The sequence below is a fragment of the Octodon degus genome, unplaced genomic scaffold (genome assembly GCF_000260255.1).
Source record: "Octodon degus isolate 3935 unplaced genomic scaffold, OctDeg1.0 scaffold00037, whole genome shotgun sequence".
Taxonomy (NCBI): Eukaryota; Metazoa; Chordata; class Mammalia; order Rodentia; family Octodontidae; genus Octodon; species Octodon degus.
In genome coordinates this window covers 13,635,546-13,646,856 of record NW_004524613.1, presented here as the reverse complement: position 1 = coordinate 13,646,856, position 11,311 = coordinate 13,635,546, and the positions used below count along the sequence as shown (strand labels likewise).

At 39.3% G+C, this 11,311-nt stretch overlaps 1 protein-coding gene across 1 annotated transcript in view; it reads left to right on the top strand.

Annotated features, from left to right (window-relative positions):
• The window catches only part of Ptprt (protein tyrosine phosphatase, receptor type T), an 868,923-nt gene that overhangs the window by 450,364 nt on the left and 407,248 nt on the right, over window positions 1-11,311 (top strand). The window contains exon 9 of the mRNA XM_023714963.1: window positions 7,579-7,688. Within this exon, the coding sequence (XP_023570731.1) occupies window positions 7,579-7,688 (110 nt within the window). The remainder of the gene's footprint in view (window positions 1-7,578; window positions 7,689-11,311) is intronic.

Below are 11,311 nucleotides of genomic sequence, written 5' to 3'. Positions count from 1 at the left end.
CTCATCATCATGGTCTCAGTGCTTGAGCTAGATTAGACTGAGGGACAGAGACTGAGAAGCGCTGGCAGAACAATCTCAGTGGTGTTCAACCAAGTATGGAGAAATCTGGGATAATCAATCATCAATTTTCTGGCTTTCATTGCTTGAAAGATATCTAGGAGGAATTAACTGGCATTACTTGCTTGCCCTCTGTAGAGACCAAGTTTACTTCCACAGCTTTCAGGTAAGAGAGCAAGAAAGTGTTTTGTGGTAAGCATTGTACAGTAGGATATGTTTGGAGCATCAGCAACACCACTACTAAATTTGTCTCTCTCCCATATACAAGTTGAAAGGATCCAATAAATGACTTAAGGCTCTAGTAAAAAACTGAAAATGCATCTGTATCTAAAGATAAAAGGAAAAGGCAAACTGAAAGAAAAGAAAATAATAAAATGATAAATTTTATGGATTAATCATATAATCCATAAAAAATCAGTACTGCTAATTTACAAAGAACTTCTGCAAATCAACAGAAAGGACAACATCTGACAAATATTAGAGATGCTCAACATCTTTAGTAAATACTGAAAAGCATAGGAAATCTCTACAGAGTACCATTTCCCGCTTACCAGATGGTTTAGAATTTTAAAATCTAATAATTCAAAGTGTTTGTAAGGATATAAGAAAGTAAGAGCCTTCAGAACTTTGTTTGAGGGAGTCTAAACTGCAGTACCCGCTTTGGAAAGCAAAATCCTCCAGAAAGCTAAAGCAGATATGACCTTCAGTCTAAGTGTCCTCTTCCTAAGGACACCTTAGGAAAATTTTGTGTGTTTTCAACCACATGCACAGCAAATCCATATGAGTGCTATTCTAAGGTAGCAACCCTAATGTCCTTCTTATATAGGGGGAAAATATAACTCCAAGTATACTAGATGTCAGATATGCCAAGTTTGTGTTCCCTAAAATCAAGGAATGAATTTTAAGGAACAATACAGGCTCAGAGTAGGAAATATTTATTGAATGAGATATCTCATGTCAGACAGAAGGGGACCTGGAGGTGGGTTGTCATAGACCCCACTTCACAGAGGAGTATTTATAGAGCAAAGTCACCAGGTGGGTATAACCTCATGACCAGGGTATCACATGGGGTCAAAACTATGCTTAACCAATAAGATTATGAGTGAAGCCACTTAAAATTGATCCATTGGGGAAACAGGGCACTTAACAAGTGTACGTGGAAAAAAAAAAAAAGACTTTTTTAGAAAAGGATTGAGGTCTTTGTGATCCATGTGGGTGATGGATATCCAGCTTTAGATTTTAACAGACCAGTTGATATCAATTATAGTATATTGCTTATCCCTCGGGGAAGCGTGTAGGCTTAGTCATTTTGTCTTCATCATAAAGCTTGGCCTTCAACACGGGTGCCTCTAGCCATTGTGTTTTCATATGTTGTGATATGTATTTATTCCTTGTACTGACTCCCTTCGGGGCCCACCCCTGGCTGGCTGCCTATAACATTTTTACTAACTTAGCTGTCTGTATTACATTTATAGTAGACTGGTGAAATAAATACAAAAAAAAAAAATGATTGTCCTAGACTAGAGATGAATGAAATACAAGTATTATCACATCCATACTGATGAATCTCAAAATGATGCTGAATGGCAAATATGAATCTGTAATAACATAGACTGTGTGTGTATTAAGAAAATCTATATGTATATAAAGAAAATCAAGAAAAACTAAGCCATATATTGTCAGGATAAATATGCATACTTGTTACTACAATTAAAAAATAAAGAGAATGAATAACATGAAATTTAGTATAGAACCTGATTTTTCTGTTGATGAGTGTTTTAGTCAAATTCTCATCACTGAGACATGATACCCAATACCTACAAATTAAAAGAGGAGAGGTTTATTTTGGCTCACAGTTTGTAGAGGTTTCAGTCCATCCTCGGCTGGCTCCAAGGCAGGGTAGCGGCACAGAGGATACATGGCAGAGAAGGGTTGCTCATGGGATGGCAGTAAGCAGACAAGGAGATCAAGGAAGGAGAGGGGGAGGTAGATGCTTCAAGGCCACATACCACCTCTTTTGAGCATCTCCCAAGTGCCATGTAAGTGTAGACCTGTCAGTGGACTAATCCACTGATGTAGATTGCATTCCCATGTCTAACCACCTCCCAAAGCTGTACCTGTGAGCACACAGTGCCTTGGGGGGAGCATTTAAATGTAAACTATAGTAATAGGGGAAGGAGAAGAAGTCAGCTTCAGTGCCACAGAGGTCTTGGGATGGGGAGATAGCTCAGCAGTGTAAGTGCCTGCTTGGTAAGTGAGGACTCTGCTTCAATCCCTGGTACCACATGTCATGCCAGCCCCAGAACCCAGGTATGGTGGCACACACCTGTAATCACAGTGCCGGGGAGGCTGAAACAGGAGGATCACTGTGAGTCTGAGCTGGGTAGCAAGACCCTGTACCAAATAAATAAGTATATAAATAAAATTTTAAGCCGCAAAAGTCTTATTTCTTAGAGTAGATAGTGGGCATGTGCATGTTCCCTTCCTAATTATTCTTTAAAACTCTACACAATGACATATACTTTTTAATATCATGCAAAACATTGTAAGAGAAACTTTTTAATATAACATAAAAATAATAGCAGCAAAGTAATAAAATCCTGCAAATGTAATTTGTAAGAAACAACAAAAACTCTCCATATATTTAACCAAGGGAAAAGACAAGCATTAATAAATGAAGATTAATGCAATATTACTGAGTAGAACCATTCATGGTTATAGAGGGACACTCTTTGGCCCCCAAACAAAGGAAAAATGCAACTGCAATAAAAATTCAGATAGAATGGTTTTGAAATTTTGTTAAATTATTCCAAAGTTCTGGAAAAATAAATGAGTAGTCAAATCCCAGAAGACTTTTGAAGGAAAAATAATGAAAGAGAAGGCCTTGTTCTATTAAGTATTAGAACATGTCATCTCCACACAATAGAGAGATATTGTCACAGTGAAATTGCGGCTCAATGAAAGCCACACAACGTATTGCCAGAAATAAAATAACGTGGCACGGTGGTAAGATGGCTTTTTAAATCACTGGGGAATATTCTGACTGGTCAATTAATTGTCCTAAGAAAGTAGTAAAAAATTATATTTAGATTTCTGCTGGGAACAAGATGTGAAAATTTCAGATGGAGCACAGTGTTAGGTATAAAAAGAAAATGCAGGCATAAATTATAAAGTAAATAATAAAATGATGATCTGTCTATATTGTCTATTCATCTGATCTGGTAAGAGGAAGAGAACTTGCCCCAAACCGGAAAGATCAGGAAATGCAATGCTCGTAATTTTGAGATTCACCACCATAGTCCCCACTGGGTAGATTCTCCTCTACTTTCTGTGGACAGGAGCTTCCCTCTTTAGATGCACCACAAGATAGAGCAGTACAATGTGCCCCTCTGTGTTCAGATCTCTTTCCACTTTTAAGCGATTAAATCTTCTTAACCCTTTCCAGGTTATTGATGTTATTGGTCCTCTTCCCCATACTACACCATTTGCACATGGCTTCATCCTCGCTTTTCAAGAAAATAGAGCCATTATGGGAGCCCGATCTCCTCCCTCCAAAGCATCTGCTTGTTTCCATTTTCTCTCATCTCTATAGAAGGAAGGGACCTTGTTTCCAGTCACCCCTATCCTTGTCTTTTTTTTTTTTTGAGTCCTGCCAATGTCAGTTAGCACTTCCCTTTCTTTCCCTTCTACTTCTTCCTCCTAGTTCGGATTTTTCCTGGTTGCTTTAATCATGCCCTGATCTCCTCCTTCTTCAGGAGTGAGCACTGCTTTGGCTCCACATGTCATGCCTGCTATTTGTTTTTTTTTTTTTTTGTTTGTTTGTTTGTTTGTTTTTTTGTTTTTTTTTTTAAGTTTTTAAATTGTCTATCATTTACTTTATTAATTTAGGTCATTGGTACATTTTAGATATACATAATGATCACATTCATCATAAGAAATTTGTACCTGTATGTGATATATAACTTATTTTTTTCCAAATCACCACACCCTCCCTTCAACTCTCCTTTCCCTCCTTATTTACAAAAGCTTTGTTTCCATCTTTCACTTCTTTTATGCCTGCTATTTGTGCCTCTTCTTTCTCTTCATAGTCCAAGTTGTTGACTTGTCTCATATTACCTTCCTTTCCCTTTTCAGTCTCTTCCAGGATGGCTGTGACAGCAAAGTAATTTCCAAAGCTACTCTTACCCGAGTCACAAATAGCCTTAACGACACTGGATTCAGTGGACAAAATAAGGTTCCTCGTACTTGACTATGCAGTCATATCTTTCATTCTTGATCAATCCTTCAGTGAACCTGTTTCCTCCCCTCCATGTACGATACAACTCAGCTTCTCCCTTTTCCTGTTACCTCTCTGATTATTAACTCCCAGTGTTGCCATTTGTTTTCCTCCTCGTTGTTAAGACTGGAGTTCCTTTTAGCCAAGACCTGTCTTTCCCTCTCTGCTTTGTGTTCTTCTTGTACTATCTTTTCTCTTATCATTGTTTCAGTTTCCAAGCCTTGGCCCCTGCTTTTCTATTAGCCTTTTTCACTCACCCCAGAGGACTGTTCTCCATATACCTCAAATTAAATATGACAAAAACTGAGCTCACTAACATCCTCAAAATATGGTCATCACTTTATGAAAATCACTGGATCCTCCAGTTGTATGAAGTAAGTTTGGTTCTCTGACCCATACCTCCCCTCCTTTGTCTTTACTTATCCCCATCAGCTCACATTATTTTAATGCAACTAAAATCTTCTACAGGGCTGACAAGATAGCTCAGCAGACTAAGCGCCTGCCTTGGCAAGCAGAAGAACCAGGGCTTGATCCCTGGTACTGCATGCCACACTGGCCCCTCCCCCAGGGCAAACTGAGCCAGCCACTGAGACCAGGAGTGGTCTCAGCACTGGGGTGGCTGAAAACAGGAGGATCACTATGAGTCTGAGCTGTGTAGTGAGATCCTGTACCAAATACATAAATTTAAAAATAATAAAATAAAATATAATCTTGTATACAGTTTTACTCTCCCTCTCCTTAGCCCATCCTTTCTCCCAAGAAGGACTCTAGCAACCTCATAACTGATTTTTCTCTTTCTACCCTTGACCTCAAAAAGTTACCCACCCACACTTTAATGCTCTCTGCTTTTGCCCTGTACCAGTGACTTACCCATTGACTCTACTTTATTTGCTTTTCGATATACTGACTTGCCAGATGTTTTTTTCTTTGCTTAAAATTCTGTTACTACTATATGCCTTCATCTCAGATATATGATAGCAACTTTAATAAATTAATTGCAGATATAACTATTTAATCTTTCCTTCCCAGAACATAAGCTTTATCAAAACTTTGAGTACATCACTCTTATTATTTGTGCACTTGTAATGTTCACCATAGTCTTTCGAACATATAAAATACTCAAAGCATATTCACAATGAGGAAGAGTAAGAAAAGAAAAACCTAAAATAAAAGTTTTGATTAATTAAAAGCATTTAGATACCTAAATGATTTTTAAAAGAAAGCTAGAAGAAACTATTTGTAAACTATTCACAAAGAAAACTTAAATCCTTACAAAGAGATTATAATGACAAGCCCATAAGACAAAGATGAGCAAAAATAAAGAGCCATATGGGAAAATGAGCACAGGGTGTAGAGAGCATGTTCCTAAAAGAATCAATGCAAATGGCTAATTAAACTGGAAAAAAAAATCTGTGCTCTCCAGTAGGCTAAAAACGATACACACATGCACTTAATTTTTTAAATAGTGTTGGCAGAGATCAGAACTAGGCATGTTCTTTTGTTGGAGAGTCCAGATTTATACCAACTTTCTAGAAGGCAATCTGGTAATACATGTCGAAAACCTTAAAAATAAAATAGTTTTTCTCATATGGTCTGGTAAATTAATTTCCTTGAATTCATGTTCAAGACATCATTAAATTTGCATGAAAATATTGGTAAGTATTCTCATTCCAGTGTTACAAATCATCATGAAAAAATCCAAATAACTTTAATGCCCACTAATAAAGGATTGGTGACTATGACCATAGTGGGGGCATCTTTCCGGAGTAGCTATTATAATACGCAGTTCCAAAAAACAGTAAATGAGCTAGGAGATACCTCAGTGGCCTAAGCACCTGCCTGGAAAGTGTAAGGTCCTGAGTTCGACCACTACTACCTAAATAAATAGATAACGGATGCTCCCACAAATAACATTTTTTGTTTATTTAGTCAGAGCTCAATATATATAGTAGGCTTTACATTTAAAAAAAACTAAAAATATATATCCAAAGACATTGTTTATATTTTTTATAAATTAAATATTTATATTATGTATGGATAACAGTACTGCAAAAGTACCTTTGCCTGTGGGTATCATGAGTGATTTTGTTCTTTCTCTTTTTAATATTCTTAATATTCACCAAATTGTGCATATTGTACCTATCATGAAAAAAACTAAATGTATTTTTAATTTAACAATGGGGAACTGATTGCAACATATGGCCAAGGCTTTATATAGAGAAGCGTAGCATAATGATTAAGAGTATATGCTTTGAAGCTCCTAGACAGGTGTTCAGTTCCCTCTTTACAATTTGAGAGCCATATGACCTTGAACAAGTTATTTAATTCTCTCAGTCTCAGTTCCCTTATCAGCACAAAGGAGATAATGCATACTGGGCAGAACTCTTTTGTAGCTTAAGTGAAATAATGTATGTAAAATTCTGATCAAAGAGTAAGTGCTTAGTAAAAGTACCTGCTTTCATAATGCTGAAATATAAATAGGTCTGGTAATGATTTACATGAATTCCTGATTCTCTAGGGGGTTATAACGGAAAGTTTGGGGAATCATTTAGCTTCTGGCTTAGCACCTCCTGGTCTGTGATAAGAATGGTGCAACTCAGCAGGAGGAGGGTGGTGGGAAAACCAGCCTGTTGGAGAAACAGCAGCAGGAATAGTTGTGCTCACTAGGGCAAAATGCTGGCATGCGCCATCCATCCAACTCTATGCCAGGTATTGGAGACTCAGCCAGCAAGCCAAGAGAGCTGCCTTCTTGGAGCATGGCAGGCTTCTAAATGCATTGAAACTTAAGGCACAGGGTTTCTGCAGGATTCACAGATTAGGACATTGAAGTTGGTGAGAACTTGGCATTGTTAGAAAAATAAGAATTGGAAACATGATGGTGATCCCAATCTCCGCTTCTCAAATACCAATCTTAAGGCCTAAGTCTACCTTGCCATTTGGTAGGAAAGCGGGGGCCTAAAGAGGGGCCAATCAGTTATGGCCCCTAGTCAAATCTGGCCCACTGCCTGTATTTAGGAATGTTTTATTTGAGAACAGAGATATCCTCTCATTTATGTATTTTTGTAGTCAGTTTTATACTAAAACAGCAGAGTTGAGTAGTTGCAACAGAGGCAGTGTGGTCTGTAAATCCTAAAATGTTTGTATCTGATTCTTGAGAGAAACTTTGCAAACCTGTCCTCTAGATTAATGGGGCTAGAGAAGTGATGTAGATGCTAACATCAAGTTCATCGTCTTCCTTTCTGTAGTTCCTGGAGCTGTTCCTCTTGAATCCATCCAAGGAGGACCCTTTGAAGAGAAGATCTATATCCAGTGGAAACCTCCCAATGAAACTAATGGTGTTATCACACTCTATGAGGTAAGAAGCCCCCTTGGGCTGCTTCAACTGGCATGGCTTTATTCAATTCTCTTAGGCCTCAATAGAGGCATACTGTTTGTTTGTTTGTTCGTTTGTTTCTCTGTGCCTGGGGTTGAACTCAGGACCTTGCACTTGCCAAGCAAGTGCTTAAATTGCTGAGCTATATCCCTGGCTCATGGTGCACACTACTCTTTCTTTCTTCTTTTTTTTAAATGTATTTGGTACAAGGTCTCACTACACAGCTCAGACTCATAGTGATCCTCCTGTTTCTTAGCCTCCACAGAGCTGAGATTACAGGTGTGCACCACCATGCCTGGTCTCAGTGGCAGGCTCTGGAACTTTCTACCCGGGACAGGAATAGCATTGCATACGGCACAGGGGATCAAACCCAGGTCCTTGCACTTGCCAAGCAGGTGCTGAGACTGCTGAGCTTTCTCTCTGGCCCTATACTAGTCTATTGAGGATGCAAATGTTAGTAAGATTCAACTTACCACAAATTTTCTAACAATACAATGGGAAGAACATACCAGGGCACACACCTGAACTATCTTCAATAGCCTCCAAGACAAAGAAATCTGCACATACCATATACAATGAAGTGATCATGTAATAGTTGAACCTTTATGCAAAGGAATTAAATTGTCTTGTGTAGAAGAGAGACCCAGGCCTGGTAAATAATAAGTGAAGTTTGTCTGGAAAACCTCAATACTCAGATGGTGTTTACTCTGCCAGTATCAGTCCTTGGGCTTTGAGAAGAATCCCAACTCTGTTCTCTACCTCAGAGTTACAGAATTCTTGAGTTCTGAATTTCCACATGCCCTAAGCATATTGTATTATTAGTCAAGAAATAATGTCCAAACCCCCACTGTGCACTAGCTTTAGATCACAACAGAAAAGAATCTACTCAGGCAGAGATATACCCGTTAAATCAACACAATATGCTTCCGAAAAACTTATCAAACTAAAGCTATATACAAATCCATTGTAAACCAGAAAGAAAAATCTTCAAAAACAATGAGCAGCAAGGATTTAAGTACTGAGATGCAGAGGGGTTGACTGTCTCCATACTCACTGTATTCTAAGGCACCATGAGATTGCAGTACTGGATAAAACAGACCAAAGCAAATGGAAGGGTGTGAGTACTGATGCTGGAAGGATGTAGCCTAGGATCCCAGTAGCTCTACCATGGTCTCTGCTGCCGTTGGCATGATCAGCATGTACTCTCATCTATAGAATGAAGATGAGCATTGTGGCTTCAGGGTCAAGTGCGGGAAAAGAAGATGCAGCTTTTCCTGGATGCAACATGTGCTACAGCTCCACTGAAAGGCTTTCTCTCCCAGGCTCATGCAGAAACATCCCCCTGTAGGGAGCAGGATCAAGGAGGAATATCAAGGGGAACTTGTTGAGAGACAGAGATTCAGTATCAGTCTGATGAACCCACAAGCTTGATAGAGACAAACATGGTCCCTAGTGCTCTCTGAAGCAGGAGATTGTCCACTCTGTGGCCCTGAATCAAACCTCCCTTAGAAGACCTATCTAATATCTTCCTTTTAGAAACTGCAGGGAACCAGGTAAATGAGGAAAGATGTATTCATTCTCGCCATTTTTGGACCCTCCTGACCCACAAGAAGAAGCTCCCTTCCTTTTCTTTTATAAGAGGAGGTACCCCTGGGATGTGGCCGAAGGCTTGCAGAAAAGAGTGGGCTTGGAAATTTAATTGAATCAAAATCTACTGATTCCAAAGCTGCAAGATATATCTGGATAGATAGATAGATAGATAGATAGATAGATAGATAGATAGATAGATAATTTTGGCCAGCTCAGCCCGCCCGTGGGGTAGAGCTGGCATCCATGTGGTGCCAGAGATGAACTGTGTGCCTGGGCTTGACTAAGCTTGCCTAAGCTGGCGATTTAGACCGCTGAGCTATCTCGCTGACCCTTTGTAATATTTTTTTATAAAGTAGAGACTACAACTACACACATGCACATCCAAAGGGATCTGTTGTGTTGCCCTGCCTGGCCCACCCCCAAGGCACTCTGAGACCATAATTGAGACTGGGTGTGGTGCCACGTGCCTGTAATCCCAGCCCTTGGGAGGCTGAAAACAAGAGGATCACTATGAGTTTGATTTGTATAGTGAGACCCTGTAGACCTTGTACTAAATGTGTATTTAAAAAGCTATAAGAGATCAATTGTGTATAGTGACTTATTCATTGTCTAGCAGAAGGAAAGGACCCGTGAGTTCAGGAGTGATGGCAGTGTTATAGAAGAATCTTAGTGCCACTAGTGGAAGGATTTTGGAATCTATCACTCAGTAACGCATCAAAGATTTAGGGGACTTTACAATTTTTATTAACATTTCAAACAAGATCTAATTCCAAAAAGTATAAAAAGGACATAATTTCAGATTAAAAGGCAGTCTTTTGAATTAAATAAGTTTAGCATCATGAATAAACATGTCAACTGCCTTTGTTTTCATTTTGCCTTGAATAATGACAATTTAGTCCTTTGGATACCCACACTTAGTTTGGATACCCATACTTACTAAGTAGGGCCATGTAGCAGGTGGGGTCATCTGCAATGACTTCTTCCTTAAGAGTAATATACTTCTCTCATGCATTCACTGGACTAGCAACATCATATTGCTATTCTATGATAAGAAAAAATAAATACATGGAAAGAGAAAGCTGCAAGCCCAACTGCAAGTTAGAACACTGAGCAATCGCTCCTGAACTGGAGGCATCAGTATGTGGTACCTAACCTCTGTGGAGCTCCACGTACAAAGGTGGGAACCAATTAGAGGGGCACAAGCCCAGTCCTTTGTGCATTTTCAAAACTCATTGCCAGGGATGTTGACATTTCCTTGAGGGACTGTATTGGAGACATCCTGGTAAGGTGTTTAAGTAGCTTCTTGACTGCTCCTTAGGCTGTGATTCCAGAGAATGAGAGCCAGAAAATTGCAGTGGGCTTTTCTTGGATGAGAATTTGAGCCAATCTTTTTGGGAGTACAACAAAATTCTTGGGGATGCTCTGAAGGAAGCTATGAATTTGTGGGCTTAGTTATTATATTTTGTTTACAGACATGACTGTGATCCTGTGTATCAAAGAGAGTGAGACCCAGGAAACCAAAAATGTTGAGATTCGGGCTGGCTACATCTGAATCCCAGCTCTGACAGTTACCCGCTATGAGATTTTGTACCGGAAGCCACCTCTTAGAGCCTTCAGTTTCTCCTCTGGAAGATGGAGATAATAATAACAGTAACCTTGTGGGCTTGCTGTGGGGATCATATTAAATTTATGTTTAGCTCAGTGCTTGGCCTTTAGAAATAACATTATAAATTTTAGCAGTTATCACTGCGTAATGATCGAGGAGGTTGCAGGCAGAGATGTGAAGTGGAAGAGACCACAGGCAGGCTGACGTGCCTGTCTTCCGAATTCAGATGCTACTTCCCAGATTTACGTCAGTGTCACAGAGCCGTAGTTAGAAATCGCAGGCCCCACGCAGACTTCCCAAATCAGAACTTCCAGTGTAACAAAATCCCTGGGCAGTTTGTAGGGGCATTAACTGTTGAGGAGGACCCTTGTAGAAAGCTTTACCAATAGCTAGAAGAATATTTTTTTCT